Raw genomic sequence first — 17403 nt, forward strand, 5'->3', positions numbered from 1 at the left:
TTCTTAGCCCATCACTTGAAAAATTCCATGCAAAATTTTTGGGGAGTGGATATTGTTCTATGAAGTGATTATTACTCAAGTACCAAATGCTACATACCAATATATATTAATCTTATTTTTATCATTCAAAATATGTTCATCAATGTTAGAGATCTCTTTGTTTCAAATCTAAATTCATATATTTAATATTGCTACTCTTAATTTATACTCATTTCTTATCATTAACATATTAGTTCCTTATTTATCATTATTAATCTTATCATGTTCCACCAACATATGAATGTGATGGGCATGTAATTGGGAAGATTAAATCCCTTTCTTTTAATTTCAACTTACAATCGATAAGAATACAACAAAAAGGGTAGAAGGGGGAGTTGAGTGCAAAGGTTGAATGATGAATTGTAATCCAAATGTTGGCTAAATGCTTCATTAATTCCCCATCTATTATTATATTGAAGTGTATTCTTCAACTACCCATCTATTACTTCATTCAACATAGAAATATGTATTTAGATTTTTTTTGTTTTTCAAACCTACTAATAAGTTATGATTTAATGATGATTATTTCTAATTATTACATACTTGCTATATGATTATGATAAATAGTAACTTTTTATGAATAAAAAAATTTCAAAACGTTTTTCTAATTAACTTTAAAACCTTCCTAAATTATTAAGATAAAATTAATAATTTTATAATAAACATATACAAAATTAAAATTTTCACACTCAACTCTTTGAATACAATCAAATAACATAATTCTTTTCCATTAAAAACAAACCAAATCAAATATGAAATTAGTAACACCCATAAAATGGTAGAGAGTAAACGAGAAAAATGAATAAGGTCTACAATACAATTACAAAATAATTTTCGTTCGAGCATAAATTGCTTCCCTTATCTTACATATCCATCCCCACCATTACAATTATGACACTCCTTTCTTTTTTGCCTCATCCTACATATTCATCTCCCTATTTACTTGAGTACTCCCGTTCCCTATATCAAACAGTATGATTTTGATAATAATGGAACGCCTTGGGAGATGAAGTCCTCTGTCCCGTAAGTTAGTTGCAAATGAGTACTCAAGTTGTCGATTGCAATGCAATAGAAAGAAATCTTTGAATGACACGATTGAGAAGCAGGGGAATTTTGGCCCATAGCCTATTTTGAATATGCTTCTTCTTGTTTCAGGCTGAGCTGAGCTGCATTGCAGAAACAACCTACCTTCTGCGTATGAACATCTGCAAGACAAAGCAAAAATTGAAAGGAGATGTGGGTATTGTCAGAGCTCGCTGCAAGGCAACCCCTTTGGCGACATAATGGAATCTATCATCGTCGTCATCTTAGAAGTAATTCAGTCCGATTGCCATTCCCATTGTGGTTATCGTCTTTAATGTCCACAGGCGCATCGGGAGGAGATGATTCCGAAGGTGGCAAATTCAAAATATTTGATCGCCTCCTGAAAAGAAAGCAGGTATTTGCAGTCTATATAATTTAGATTATACTGGTCCATGAAAAAGCCCTTGGATTGTTTTTGGGAGATTTTGATGAAATGTATGCTTATTCTGTTCCCCATATTCTCTTCCAGAGAGATCGGGCTGCATGGCTAATGGGGCCGAAGGATAATTTTATAGATACAGTCACGGAAAATTTGTTGGATCGTTTAGAGGTATGTACAGCAGCTCATATGCTTAAAATTCATTTTATTCGCAAAATTGAAAGCTTAGTTCCCTCAGTGTCAGAGATTGGTTCCCAAAAAGGGGTAGTTGAACAATGGAGTTGTCTTCTGTTAACTTTATGTAGAAATGGGTGATCTTATGGATTCGGTCCATTGTTTATTTTCATCTTTTCAATTAAATAGTTGTGGTGTTGTGGTTTTGGGTTTAAGTTTTGGCTGAGTGTAGTTGTTGTTTGCTATTAATGGCTTCTTTATATAATACCCGAAGGATAACAATGTTCCATGAACGTTCCAAGGTTCTGAACCATGCAAGCCTGGACTTAATCTGATTTGAATTTAGTCGAGCGGTGTTTGATTGCCTGAACCTGAGATTACAGCAATATACATGCCTAGTTGACTTCTTATATTGCTTATTACAACTATACGGCAAATTGGTGATATAATATTAGCGTGCCACTTCTTTAACACCTCCAGAAAGTTATTGATTTCATTAAACCAATCAATACTTTGGAAATAAGGCTCTGCTTTTGTTTTCTCTTCAGTCGACAGCGCCATTTTGATTGGAGAGGGTACTAGATCGGTTCTACATCCAGAAGACGTTCAGCCACAAAGTCACAATCAATGGGTGTCTATTCTATCAAGTAGACCCGGGACTTTTACCTGGCTTCAATCACAAAGAAGATCACAATAGCACAGGGATTGCCATTAACAAAACATCTGCATTATCACACAACCAGTATTCCCATGTTAACTTGACCTGCACCTGAAATGTCTTGTTTAAGTACATTAACGCAGGCAGCATGCCCACTCGATTCTGAACCTGCCTTATCATTGTGGCAAATGCTCCAACTTGCTGCTAGACCACAGCCCATTGGAGGCAAATAAACCTCTGCTTTGACTGTATGTTCATCTAGCTGTTGTGAATACAATCTATCCATCCTATGGCTAGGGCTGACCATAACAGATCGGAAATTCAGAGAACAATGCTGATCTTTCCCTAGAGTAACTTAAGAAAATTTCAAATAGCTACTACTTGGTTATGGGGGACTCACCTGGTTGGATGGCCAATTGGATATAAGCTTTAAAATTGTCTTTGTTCCAATCCTTTTTGCTCCTGCTTGGTCCCAAACCGATCCAGTCAAGAGATGCCACAGTGATGTAATCTCCAATGGCCTACAAATCAGTTGCATGAAGCTTCCAAAGAAATCATTGGGCAGATTCTGAACTATGTCATTACCTTGCCGCTGTTCCACATTTGCTTGGTCATGCTGATCCAACAATGCCACTACAATGAATTGAGCAAAAAGGAAAAACACTGAGGAAGCTTCTAGATGAGGCGTGATCTTCAGCGACCTATGTATCACAGAGGAGGTCGCAGTCTACAGTGTGCTGAAAAGTGATTTAAGGGAAATACCCTCATAGAGAACCCTCGACTTCCCTCGAAGATGTGCAACACAGAAAGGGAAAGAGAATTGATGTGTAACTCGAGGAGGATTGCTAGAATTGCAAGTAGCAGTTGTGAAGGGTTCATGAAAGATATTTGTCTTATTTGCGAGATGAGTTTCATTGACAAAAGGAATAGTCCAGAAGATAATTGAGTTTTCGAAGAGGCTGGGCCTAATCTAGTTATTGCTAGAAGAGCTAGTCTAGGAGAGAGGGTAAGTACTGGATTTATCATGTTGGTCTTCAAGGTGGCCTGGTAAGAAGGGCCAAGCGAGCCCCGTCAAAGTCATTTTTGACGGAGAAGCCCCTTCATTGAGGGAAATTGCAGGAAATTGAGAAGCTTGTTAATAGAATATGGATTAATGAACTAATCCTTTAGCACTAAATCGGATCAAGTTTGGTATCAAAGTTGTTGATCAGGGATATGCTAATCTGGATGTGCACAGGTGTTGGTGTTGAATGCTAACCAAGTCTAAGCTTAATCAGGGAGAAGGTTTGCTTGAACAGTACAATTGATTGGTACGAAATGTGCATCTCAAAGACAAACAATGGAATCTCCAAGGGAAGAAAACCCCTTTAAATCTGAAGCAATGTTTTGCCAAGCCTTTTTTGAGCTGAAAGCCATGGTGGAAGAATTATATAAGGAGTGAAAGAAGAACTAAGAAGGCTCAAGTCAAAGTAAGGGAGAAGGAAGTGGAGATGACCCTCCTAAAACTCCTCCACCTCCATCCTCTACATTGAAAAGACACCGAGAGAACACTGATTCTAATTTGTCAATGTCTTGGTTGAAATTAGATGTGAAATTTGATTTGCTATTGTATAATGGGGAGCTTAATGCGAAGAAATTGGATTATTGTGAAAAACAAATTGAACTATATTGCACGGTTTAAAATATTGTGGATGAAGAAGAAACATCCAGTTAGCTACTTTTCAACTAGGAGGCACAACACTAATCTGGTGGGAGACTAAGAGACAAGAAGATCTTCTTAATCAAGGTAAAATGATATATTCTTGTTATGAATTCATAGATGAATTAAAGCCTTTAGGGTATATGTGATAGGAAATAATGGATTGGCAAAATCTAAGGCAAAATAGAGGACAAACTATGCGAGACTATACTCGGGAGTTTAGAAAGAGAGCATTAATATTGTGTATTCCTCCTTTTACACAAGAAACTCTTTTGAACTATAATGGTTGGTTGCATAGTTATTGGAGACATACTGTTCTTATGTTTAACCCAACTAGTCTTGATGAAGTTTGTGTCCAAGCTACTCATATTGAGTCAAGGGGAAATAATGTTAAGGACGACTTCTCAAAGAAATTAGTTCAACTTGTTGAGATTAGTAGCTTGGGAAGTACTCCAAACCCTAGGGTTCAATGTTGTGGAGGAATTGGCACCACAAAAGGGCTTTGTGGGCTAAGAACCCAACATGTGGGCTTTGCACCCAAGCTTGTGGGTGTGAAACCAAGGAGGATTTTGGACACTTGGCAATTGGAGATTGTAGCCTGTATGGCACCCTTAAAGGAGCAAGGGGCTGCTTGAAGCACCAAGAGAGGCCTTGTAGATTGTGAGATAACAATTTTTGAATGTTTTATGTGGGCTTGTGGCACAAAGGACAAGTCGACCTTGATTTGAAGAGATGCCCTTAAGGGCTAGACGTTGCCACAAGTGAAAGGTATAAATTGGAGGGAGGAGAGACCTCATTCCATACACCACAAGTGAAAGGTATAAATTGGAGGGAGGAGAGACCTCATTCCACACACCACAAGTGTAAGAACAACTCATCTAAGAGGAGGAACATATCTGATTTGGCTGCAGGCCATTGGAGCACCAACCGAAGTTGAGGAAGATAAGTGTTTTGGGTCTTTCTTGTGACAGGTTGGAGTCCGATTCTGGTAGGAGCAGGCTAAGCTTGAAGGAGGAAAATTATGGGCATAAATTGTTGGTGAGTTTCTCTGGTGACAGGGCCGAAAATATCTGAAGTGTTGTAGGTGGACGACTCTCTGTTTAGGAGGGCCGAGAGGGCCTAAAAGGAGTCTCCTTTAGGCCGCATTCACACATAGCATCAACGCAGGGATAGGTGAGCTTAAGAGGAGGATAACCGCAGGTCTGGAAGGACTATTTGGCCAGGGAAGTGCAAATCTAAAGTTGTCTCAGAGTGCCCTAACCAGAGGGCCGAAATTCCAGAAGTAGGTGCCCAGGCATAGCTACTTTATGGACATAAAAGTTGACATCAAAGGTATGTGATCGTTCTTCCATGTTGATGTTGTTTTGCTAGGTGGTTGTTGATCCAAGATTGGAAAGTTGTATTGTTTCCTTAAGTGCAGAAAGGGAGGACTGCAGTACGTGCCAAATAAGCTCTAGATTAGCGTGTTGAGAAGGACATTGATAGCTGTAAGGAGGGCAGATTTGGAGAAGCTCAGGGATTTTTCTTTGAAGGACAAAAGGGCAACCAAGGGAGCAGTTGGAACAACCCTAAGTTGACAGTTGGAGAAGGACATTTGATAGTCATAGTGGGTAACCCTCCATGCCCTAAGTTTGCCTCATTGGAGCAACACAGGAAGGCAATAGAGGGAAGAAGTCCCTAAGAGCTGAGGAGCAACAGTGGGTAATCTAGGAGTTGTTCACAAATGGAGTTGTGAACAACTCGCAAGAAGACCCTATGTGTTGATTCGTTAATGGACTAATGATCAGCTAGAGGGTAGATTGGTGAGCCGTGTTCAGTGACCTAAAGGAGCAGGATCCATTGATAGAGGTAGAGCTGTAGATTGGGAGCAGAAGGACCAACAAATTTGTTCGAGGTACGACTAAGAGAAGCTGTGAGGTGTGCTACATCAGCTAGACGGTCAATTGTATCTTGTTCAGGGTAGATTGGTTGTCATAGTTGTTGACACCAAACCCTAGTTTGTATTCTTTTATCAGTGATTGTATGAGGGCCATGATCCCTGGTACGGGAGCCCTAGACAGTTGTATTACAGTTTGTTAATATAACGAAGTTGGGTTATTGAAAAATTGTAAAAAGTTGTCTATTTGTCCACTTAAAAAGTTGTCTATTTGTCCACTAGTTGATTTACTGTTGTATTTGTTTTGATGTGCAAAGTAGTTTGTTGTGGCATTTGAGTTGGTTGTGTAAGAGATTCTAAGATCCTAACCTAGATTCTCTAGTGCCATGGAAAAACAACACAACTGGTTGAAGGAAAGAAGGAAATGGTAAAATGAAACTAAAAACTACAGTAAAGAAAGAGGACGAGAAGCCTTCATGTTCACATTGTAAATAGAAAGGACATATTGAGGCCAAGTGTTGGAAACTTCATCCAAAAATAAGACCAAAGGTGTCACGCCCCTACACCTGCGGTAGTCTTCCAACCGCTCGTAGCAAGGTGCGGCACCACCGAACGCGTTCTTTTCACCAATACTAACATTTGTGGACTACGCCTACTTTCACATTAACATACTTAGCTTGTGTTTCGCAACTAAGTAAAAGCAATTATCCTTTATACTTAATGAAGCCCATACTCATTCATTATCATCATGCAATTAAACCGAGAACAACAATTGCAACAAGTATAAAGGGGAGGGGCAACTCCCCGTAATGTGAGTCTGCCCGACAATATATTATATCAGTTCAATAATACAATCATCAAGTATACTTGGCAAAACTCCAAGTCTATACTTAGAATATTTTACAATCAAGGCATAGAACAACCTTTTACAATCATGTGCACCCTTGCACAAAGAGAAGTGCTCACCCGAGCCACTTATACCTCCTTACCAAGTCCTGCACAAATCACCCGAACCTCGGCACGCTTGCCTATACTCCAACCGGCATAAGAAACTCCAATCTGCACTTTAGATAATCCTACGCATGAGGTATGCGTAGCCTTTTACCCCTCTTGCGCAGATTTCACCTTTGTCTTATGCGCAGATATGAATGTGTGATTCGATGGTGTTAATGAGCTCCAAGCTCCTCTTATATATATCCATACTTACGTGACTTACATGGGGTGTGCAGCCTTATGGCCGACCCCACAAAGCCCCCATAATACATGCGCATATGTCTTATTAACATGTCGGCTCCATGCTTTTAACATCGCATATAAGAAGGTGCTCCCGTCCATACTTAGTCGCATAAGTGTCCTTTGCTTCGTCGCACTATCGTCGCATTATCGTCGCACTTATGTCGCAACCTTGTCGCATGTCCGTCGTATCGTGCGCCCGAGCGCCCGCCCACGCGCCCGCGTGCCTACCCGCGCGCCCTCGTGCACGACCTCGCCCGCGCCCGCAACTCGAAGGTCTTACAAAAGGGGTTTAGAAATAAGAAGGATAACATCAAGACCATTGCTACAATCTAATAGGATCTTGGATTGGACTCGAGTGATGAAACCAAGATCACGACAATCAGAATACAAAGCATATCTTCTTCTGCTAGTTCTAGCACTAGTTCTTTAAAATTTGAAACTATGCATGATGAAAAGAAAATAAGTGAACTATTCCAAATTAGAGTTATCTTAAAACATTTTAAGATTGATACTCTTTGATAGTGTTTCACAAGCTAATCCCATTTCTAAAGAAATTTCTAAGACATTGGGACTTGAAACCAAGCCTTATCCAAAACCATATTCCTTAGGATGGGTGTGTTAAGGTGCTAAGTTGGTATTTAAACAATGTAAACTTAGATTTGTAATCACCTCTGAGTTCATAGATGAAGTAGAATTAAATGCCCTACCGCTTGATATCAGTGGAATTGTTATGGAAGTCTTTATTTGTATGATAGGAAGCTATCTTCTATAGGGAGGAGAACCAATATCATCTTAGAATGTGATTTCATATATTGTAAGAGCACATTGTGTGAAGAATAACTTGTCTCTTGTTACTATTGGACAAATGAAAAGGCTTGTAAATGCAATCACGAATTTTGTATTCATGATTGTAAAAGCTATGGATGATGATAAATCCAAAGCTTTCAAATAGTGTGATCCTAGGACCTAAACATAAAGATGAAGTGGTTAGTATTATTTCTAACTATGATAAAAGTTTTGTTAAGATTAACTTGTCTCTTGTAACTCTTGGAGAAATGAAAAGACTTGTAAATGCTAGCGAGAATTTCGTATTCATGATTGTAAAAGTTAAGGATGTTGATAAATCCAAAGCTTGCAAACAATATGATTCTAAACATAAAGATGAATTAGTGAAGATTATTTCTAGCTATGATGAAATTTTGTGAAGATTAACTTGTCTCTTGTTACTACTAGATAAATGAAAAGGCTTGTAAATGCAAGCAAGAATTTTGTATTTATGATTATAGAAGCTAAGGATGATGATAAATCCAAAGCTTTCAAACAATGTGATCCTAAACCTAAAGATGAAATAGTTAAAGATTATTTTTAAATATGATAAACTTTTTCATGAACCACAAGGATTACCACCAAGGATAGAGATAGAACATAAGAATGAAGATGCACCTCTTCCTAACATTGGCATGTATAGGTTATTTGTGCTTGAGAATGTAGAAATAAAGAAGCAAGTATAGGAGCTGCTCAAGAAAAGAGTCATTAGACCAAGTACTTCTCCATGCGTATCACCCATTGTGTTGGTGCCAAAAAAAGACGATACATGGAGATTGTGTGTGGATTTCCAAGGATTGAACAAAATTATGATGAAGAATTGTTCCCCTCTTCCTCGTATTGATGATTTGTTGGATCAATTGAAAAATGCAACTTATTCCAGTAAGTTAGACTTAAGAAAGTGGATATCATCAAGGCAAGATTTTTGAATATGATATTTGGAAAATTACTTTTAAAACAAAAAAAGGTTTATTTGAATGGCATTGGCTGGTTATTCCCTCCGGGCTTTGTAATGCTATTGCGAATTTCATGCGGGTTATGAATGATGTATTTAGGCCATTCATAGATGATTTTGTAATAGTCTACTTAGATGATATATTGATTTTCAGTAAAAGTTGGGAAGATCATGTAAAGCATGTTAGGAAAGTCTTATATGTTTTGAAAATGGAGAAATTGTGCCTAAAGATGTCAAAAAATGAATTTGGGAAAACATCTTTAGTTTATTTAGGCTATATAATAAGGGTTGGTGAATTGAAAATTGATCCCTCTAAAGTTGAAGCCATTATGAAGTGGCCTAAGCCTATAATGTAACAGAAGTTAAGAGCTTCTTGGTGGCGGTTCAATATTGGAGGAAGTTCATTGCTAACTTTTTGTTTATTGCATCTCCTTTACATGCTTTGACAAGTAATGAGCAGGTCTTTAAGTGTGGAGGTAAACAACAAAAAGCCTTTGAGACCTTGAAAGAAAAAAATAGTACCACCCAAGTTCTAGCATTGCGAAATTTGCAACAACCATTTGAGATTGAAACCGATGCAAGTGATTACGCCATGGGAGCAGTGTTAATACAAAGAAGGAAACCAATTTGTTACCATTCTAAGACCTTCACTAGTCCAGCAAGAAATTATCCTACTTATGAAAAAGAATTGTATTCTTTGGTTCAAAATGTGAACAAGTGGAAGCACTATTCGACGGGTAAAGAGACAATCATCCACATGGATCATCAGCCTTGACGGTATCTTCAATAGCAGACCAAGCCACAACAATGATGCCATTTATGATGGATGGGATTCTTGGAACAATTGCATTTGGTCATCAAGTATATGAAAGGTATACAAAACAAAGTTCCTGACATGTTATCTAGACCTATTGTTAATGCATCCATTGTTTTAAAGCATAGTTCATTAGCTCATGAAAGTTATATTGAACAATATGCTAGAGATGGAGATTTTAAGGATGTTTATGAAACACTAATCCATGATACTAAAGTGAAAGAATTAGATTATCATGTACATGACAAATTGCTATATCATCTTGGTAAATTGTGTATTCCACAAGATGAAAGAGTGCATGTAATTAAAGAAGCACATACTTCTCTCATTTCTAGTCATTTTGGTGTATAAAAAACAATAGCTCAACTACAAAGTTATTGTTATTGGCCTCAAATGAATGAAACTATGCCCAAATATATTAGAGGATGTGTCATGTGTGCCACTAGCAAACCAAGAAATAGAAAATTGGGTTTGTGTATGTTGCTTTTTGTACCTTATCATTAAAGGGAAAGTGTGTTTATGGATTTTGTAGTGGGCTTTCCTATGTTTAGGAAAGGTCATGATTGTCTATATGTTGTTGTGGACAGATTTAGCAAAATGTGTGTTTTGGTCCCCTTGTAAGAATGGTGATAGGAGAAGGGATTGCAGATTTGTTCTTTCAACATGTTTAGATTCATTCGGTTTTACCAGATCCACTATATCTGATTGAGAGTTCTGCTTGTCTGGGGTATTTTGGTACACTTTGTGGGGATTAATGGGCACTAAGCTTCAAAATGACACTACTTTTTATCCACAAATTGAAATGGACAAATGGAAATGGTCAATAGTTCGATGATGCGCTTACTTTTGGGATATTGTAACAAGCATCCGAAGCTTTGGGATGAACAATTGTACTATGTACAACAACGTGTTAATTTTAGTTAACAATGGTATGTTTTATGCTTAACACAATTACTTCAATGTTCCTTTAGCAGCCCAATGACAACTTCCAAATTAGATTTCCAATAGTAGTGACATTAACCATTAATCACATTGACAATAAAAGTAGATAGAACTTAAAACAATATGCTGAAGACAAGCCAAGACAAGAGAACACCAGATTTGGCGGATGCCAGGGAAAAACCCCAATGTGGGGAAACCCTTTGATCAATTCTTCTTCTTATTATATCAAAATGTTTAACAGAGAGAGAGAGAGTACAATAGTCAAAATTGACTTGCCAAATTCAAGTCAAAACAACGTTGTCAAAATCTGCAGTGAAATCAGCTTGAACCATAAAGTCAAAGATGGTCAAAGCAGCAATAGGATTTCCTCAAAACAACTTCGTCTTCCCCAGTCAAACTCGGCCTGATTAGGAGGTCAAAGTCATCCCAAAACATTGACAAAGTCAACGGTCAAACTGCTGCCTTGAAATCTGCGGTCAACTTGCAATTTGGTCTGTGGTCAAAGTGCTCAGATTACCTTGGTTCTTGTGCCAAAAGATGTGGCCTGCCCAAACAGATAATCTCCCAAAAGATCGAAGTCAAACTCTCCTTGGATGGTTAAAGTCAACGCTGGTCAAACTGTAGAATTTTCTGAGATTTTCGGCCCTGCAATTTAGCTCTGAAATTCATCCTCCTTGATCCACACGTATGTGAGAGAGAGAATACCCAATGTTGTACGAACCAATGAGAGAAGGAGAGAGAATGTATGAGTGATGAAGATGCCAAATGAGGTGAGAGGTCACTTGTATTTATACAATTTGTTGTGGGTGAAGAGTCATGTCCATTGGGCTTCATGAGGCTACATGTCGATGTGGTTGACTTGAACAATTTGCACATCTGTGAGCATAAATTTAAAGATGCACTTCTGCTTGTCCAAATTGGATGATCTTTATATCAATTTTGGTCCTCTCGAAAAGAGGAATTTAATGCAATCATCATCTCCATCAAATGAGCTGTCCTAATGTGGAATTTGGCCTTAGTTTCCAATTTTAACACTCCCTCTCAACTAGGGAGAATTCCACCTGTCAATCATCGATCATCATGCCATCCTGTCATCATGAACCATCTCTGTGTCTCATCTCTTCTCTGCGCTGTTGAACACTGATATGAAAAATGAAGAAGAATCGATTGAGAGTGAGTCACAAGGCCTTACCACTCTCCACTGACAAATGTTAGTCTTGAACACCATGCATCCTAGACATAGGGAGTACGACAATACACGATGTGTCCATTAGTAGTGCTATGGTCCTTATCCACGTTTCCCAACTCATTGGCCAGATGAGAGGTACTTCCCATGAGTCCCAGACTACATGGGTAGGATGTATGCTGGGACATCAACATGAGAAGGTGAACCACTCATCCTGCTCATATGCCATAGGAGAAGGTGAACCACTCATCCTATGCATATGTCAATTGTAGGGGAAGGTGAACCACTCACCCTACACATAGTCAACCATCATGGGGTATCACAGGGGAAGGTGAACCACTCACCTTGTACACAACGCACCAATAGGGGAAGGTGAACTACTCACCCTATGGTTGCTCATAGCTCCGAGAAGTGCCCCAAGCCCCCAGGAGTTCTCAGAGCTCAGTGTCCAACTCAAGCGGGACCCTCATAGGAGGGTCTTTCCATGACTCCAAGTCTCTCTTGGAAGGCTAAGAATTTGACCTTCCCTAAGGGCTTCGTGACGATGTCTATGACCTACTCATCAGTCCTGATCTGTTGGAGCCTTATTGCTCCCCGCTGTACCATATCCTGTATAAAGTGGTACTTGATATTAATGTGCTTGGAGTAGTCGTGGAACACAGGATTCTCTGAAAGGAGAATCCCACTTTGGTTGTTGCAGAAGATTATGGTGGTTTTCGACACGTGCTCAAATAGCTCACTAAAGAGCTTCCTCAACCAAACAACTTCACAACAAGCCATACTAGCGGTAATGTATTCGGCCTCGACGGTACTTAAAGCAACCGATTTTTGCTTCCTGCTCATCTAAGAATTTGAAGCAAACCCTAATGAGAAGCAACATCCAGACGTGATTTTACGATCCACTACATTGCCAGCCTAGTCAGCATCAGTATATCCATGTAGCTTTAAATTCCCGACAGTGTATCTTAGACCATAGTTGATTGAGCCACAAAGATATCTCAAGAGATTCTTAACAGCAATCCAATGTATGTGATGAGGCTCGACCTTAAATTCACTCAATGTATTCACGGCGAAGCATATGTCCAGAGTCCAGACGGGAGTTTACCAAGAACATCAGGGGCCCCACAAGTTGTTTATATTCAGAAGGGTTTGCCAACCACACAACTTCTTGAAGTTGAGTTCCATCGGAGTAGACACAAACTTGCAATCCACCATCCCACATCTCTCGAGCAACTTCAGAATGTATTTTCCTTGAGAAAGGAAAATCTCATCTAGCTTTTGCGACACCTCTAGGCCTAGGAAGTAGTGCATCAGACCTAGGTCCATCTCGAACTTGGAAGCCAACTCCCTCTTGCATTGATAAATGAGAGGGTCTGCACTTGTTAGAAAGAGATCATCTACATAAAGGACCAAAATAAGAGGCATGTCCTTTTCAACCTTGAAGTATAGGTTAGGATCAACATTACTCCTTGTAAATCCTAGCTTCATAAGATAGCTATCAATCCTCTCATACCAATCCCTGGGGGCTTGCTTCAACCCATAGAGGGCTTTCTTAAACCTGCATACGTATGTCCTTTGATCTTGTACTTCGAACCCCTCAGGTTGTTCTATGTAGACTTCCTTCTTAAGCGAGCCATGCAAGAAAGCAATTTTAACGTCCATTTGGTGTAGGCTCCATCCTTGAGAGGCAGCAAGAGCAATAATAGATCAGATAGTGGTATATCGGGCAACCGGTGCAAATATCTCGTCATAGTCCACTCCTTCCTTTTGAGAGAAGCTTTGAGTAACGAACTTGGCTTTATATTTTTCAGCACTCCCATCCAGTGTTGTAGGAAAAGTCTCCCCCTCGGCTCTAAAACCTGATTTGCATCCCGTATGGAAATGCAGCCGATCCGATCTCCGAAACGTGGCTCCAAAAAACCGAAACGTGGATCGGGCCGGGCCGGACGATTCTTGGCCTGTGTGAACCGTGTGGCCCAATCTGCGTTTTTGTACCCCGGATCCGCGTTTTGGAGGGTGGATCGGCCCGTGGACCCGCCGTGGATCGGGGCCACTTCCAGACAGATCCCGATCGCTTCCGCCGTGCGGCCAACTTAAACTGTTTTTTATTTATTTTATTTTTCTTTTTTTTGGCTTAAGTTGGGTTGGGGGGTGGGTTAGTGTTGGGTTAGGGATGGAATGAAAAGGATAAAAGTCCTTTTCACCTCTCATTTGCTCACTCTTATGTTTTTGGAGAGCTTGGAGAAGAGAGGAGAAGAGAGCTTGGAGAAGAGAGGAGAAAGAGAGCTTGGAGAAGAGAGAGTTGAGGAGAGCTTGGAGGAGTGAAGGAGGAGGAGCTTGGAGGAGTAAAGAAGGGCTTCCATCTACAAGAGCTAAAGAGGTAAGTGCAAACCCCAAACTCCCTCATTTTTTTGTCATTGTTTTTTGTATTTTCTCTCCTCCCTCTCCTACTCTTTCCCATTCTTTTTTCTTGCTCATTTATTTGCAGGTTGTCCACCACTTATATTCATATTCCAAGATGGTGTTTTTTTGGCTTATATGTATCATTCCACTTTTGGTTTTCATGATGGCAAGGGGGAGTAGGAATAGAAGGGAAGAAGAGAATAGTAGTCCCCATATGAGTGACCCAATGTATGATGAGGAGGAAGGGTTTGAAGAGGAAGGGGATGAACTTGATGAGAACATTGAAACACTAGAGGGGAAAGCTGCATTGACACCCTTGTGGAACTATGTGACCAAACTTGAAGGGGGAAAAGGTGGTGGAAGCTACAAGTTTTTGTGCCCTCATGGTTGTCATGGAGGAAAACCATATAGTGGTTCATATACCCATGTGAGGAGGCATCTTTGTGAGGTGAGTGACAGTGATGAGAAAAAGGGTGCCGTGGGGATAAAGATTTGCCCAAAGGTTTCAGTTGCAGAAAGAAGAAAATACATCCAAATAGAGGAGGCTGCACAACGAAAAAAAAAAAAACAAAAAACTCAATATGAATCAAGTGCAACCTCTAGATTTGGTAGCCTGATGGTACTTCTGCAAGCTATAGAGGTAAATGAAAAATAGTGGATTTCTTGAATGTTGCTAGGAGGGATGATGTGGATGGAAAGATAGTCCAATTTCTTTATGCTTGTGGTGTACCATTCAATGTGCTTCGCTCTCCCTATTGGCATGAAATGGTAAAGGCCATCAATGAGGCCCCAAAATGATACAAGGCCCCCAACTATGAGAAAGCTAGAATTGTATTATTAGAAAGAGAAAAAGCAAAGGTTCAAAGAGCTTTGACACGTTTTACAAATGAGTGAGTGGATTATGGGGTATACATTGTATCAGATGGGTGGACCAATATTAGAAACCAACATTTGATAAGTGTTCTTGGTGTTTCTGCTAGTTGCGAGTATTTATTACATGTCATGACTCCTCCTCCATCAGTTCAACTTCCCAAAACATTGCAGATCTATTGCAATCAATCAAAGATGTTGGTCCTAATAATGTGGTTCAAGTGATCACAGATAATGCAACAGATTGTAAGGCAACAGGAAAAGTTATTGAGCGTACTCATCCACACGTCTTTTGGTCTGGGTGCTTGGTGCACACATTGAACCTTTTGATTCATGATATTGTAAAGCATAAAGAATGTGGGTGGATTAATGAGATTTACAAGAGAGGGAAGCAACTCATTAAATTTATCACAGGGCATACAAGGGTAAACTACTTCTATGGCACTTACTCCAAGTTGCAGTTGCTTAAACTTGCAAAAACAAGATTTGCAAGTTATTACCTCACCTTTAGGTGGCTAGTGAAGGTGAGACAAGCTTTAACTAATATGGTGACCTATGAATCATGGGAGGAAATTAACCCTAATAGAGATGGTGCTAATGTAGCCAAGTACACTATTCTTGACATGTTTGTTTGGTCACCGGTTAAATATGTTTTGCAATTCACCAAACCATTTTATTACATGATCAAGTTTGCAAATTCAGATTGGCCAATAATTGGGGAGGTGTATGAGCAAATGGATAGCATGTTGGGGCAGATTAAAGACATTGTTGAGCCTAGAGATATCACCTTGTACAATTATATTCGTGCAGAGGTGGAAAAACGATGGGATATGCTAAATGTTCCATTGCATGCATTAGCATATGTTTTGACATCTAAATACTATCATCTCTCATGGCTTTCAACACCAACAATTGCAGGGGAGCAGGAGAAAACCACACCTAGATCCAGAGGTTCTAGAAAAATCTATGATTGCATTGGATAAATTAGTCCTTGATGAGGAGGTTGCCATGGTACGGAAACAGTTGAGCAACTATACGCTTAGCACTGGTTCATTTGGGAGCATGCATGCAATTAGAGATTGAGAGACTTTTTCTTCTTTTGAGTGGTGGAACATGCATGGAGGTGCTATTCCACTTCTACAGACTTTGGCATTGCGGGTGCTATCATAGGTGGTAAACACTTCTTCTGTAGAGAGGTGTTGGAGCTCTTGTTCTTTCATCCACAACGTTAAAAGGAATATGTTGAGATTAGACCGGGGAAAGAGCTTGGTTTATGTTCATTACAACTTGTGATTGCTGTCCCATTACTGTGATGATGCAAAGACTAATAAAGACCTTAAGGTTTGGGACAGGAATCAAGAGGAGCCCAATTTGGAGGACAGAGTGTTGCGATTAGAGCAATTAGAGGATGCTCTTATCCAGGATGATGATGATCGAGTTGAGATGCCACCCCCATCTGGTCCCTTGGTTCCCAGGTTCCATGGTTCAACACCAACAACAGGGGCTTCGTCTTCATCAGTTTCAGTGCCACAACTTCCATGACCACCATCTTCTTCATTGCCACTACGTGGAGGCCCACCACCACGTACTCTTCGTGGTGGAAGGCAGAGGGATTAGTAGATATATTCACAATTTACTACTTTTGTCATAGATTAGACTTATAAGCTTGTGAATTTGAAATTTTTTGTCTTGGTGGTGGCCAAATGACCTATTTTGTAAACATTATTATTTGAATTTTGGACACGACTAATGTTGACAGTTGCTCACTTGCTAGATAATATGCTTTATGTTTTATTTTTTATAATATGCTTAAATGTTTTGTGTTTTATATGCTTAACACTTTGATGTATGTTTGTAATTGCTAGAATATAGATGGTTGATGCTCGAATAATTAATCATTGATGTACAATGGAATCATGGATGCCATATCTATCTTGATTTATGTAAAAATATGCATGTTTGCATGTCTTCTACAACTAATTTGGTATTTGGGATGTTTGTTTTGAATATAAATGCAATATATATATATATATATATATATATATATATATATACGCTTCCGAGATGCTTCGCTTCCTAGATGTTTGGAAAATGACGCTTCCGCGTCCCCGCTTCATCCCCGCTTCGTGCAACGTTGCTCCCATCAACTCCATGTTTGATTTTGTAAAGCCATTTAGAAGTAACCACATACTTGTCCTTGGGTCTAGGAACCACACCCCAGACATCATTCTTCATGATAGATTCATATTCCTCATTCATCGCAT

The 17403-nt window shown here is 39.4% G+C and overlaps 1 protein-coding gene across 3 annotated transcripts in view; it reads left to right on the top strand.

The window, feature by feature from the left end:
• The first annotated feature begins 906 nt into the window (after positions 1–906).
• Positions 907–17403, top strand: part of LOC149169504 (S-adenosyl-L-methionine-dependent methyltransferases superfamily protein) — a 182109-nt gene continuing 165612 nt past the window's right edge. The window contains exons 1-3 of one of the 3 annotated variants that reach the window (XM_089428717.1): positions 907–1062; positions 1195–1477; positions 1592–1672. In XM_089428717.1, coding sequence (XP_089284843.1) covers positions 1274–1477; positions 1592–1672 — 285 coding nt within the window. In that variant the 5' untranslated portion in view covers positions 907–1062; positions 1195–1273. Of the gene's footprint in view, positions 1478–1591; positions 1673–17403 lie in introns of all 3 variants that reach the window. The other 2 variants (XM_089428718.1, XM_089428719.1) reach the window with 2 other exon arrangements.

The sequence above is a fragment of the Pinus tabuliformis genome, chromosome 4_2, assembly GCF_031772625.1.
Source record: "Pinus tabuliformis cultivar Carrire ecotype Pingquan chromosome 4_2, CPIR1, whole genome shotgun sequence".
Taxonomy (NCBI): Eukaryota; Viridiplantae; Streptophyta; class Pinopsida; order Pinales; family Pinaceae; genus Pinus; species Pinus tabuliformis.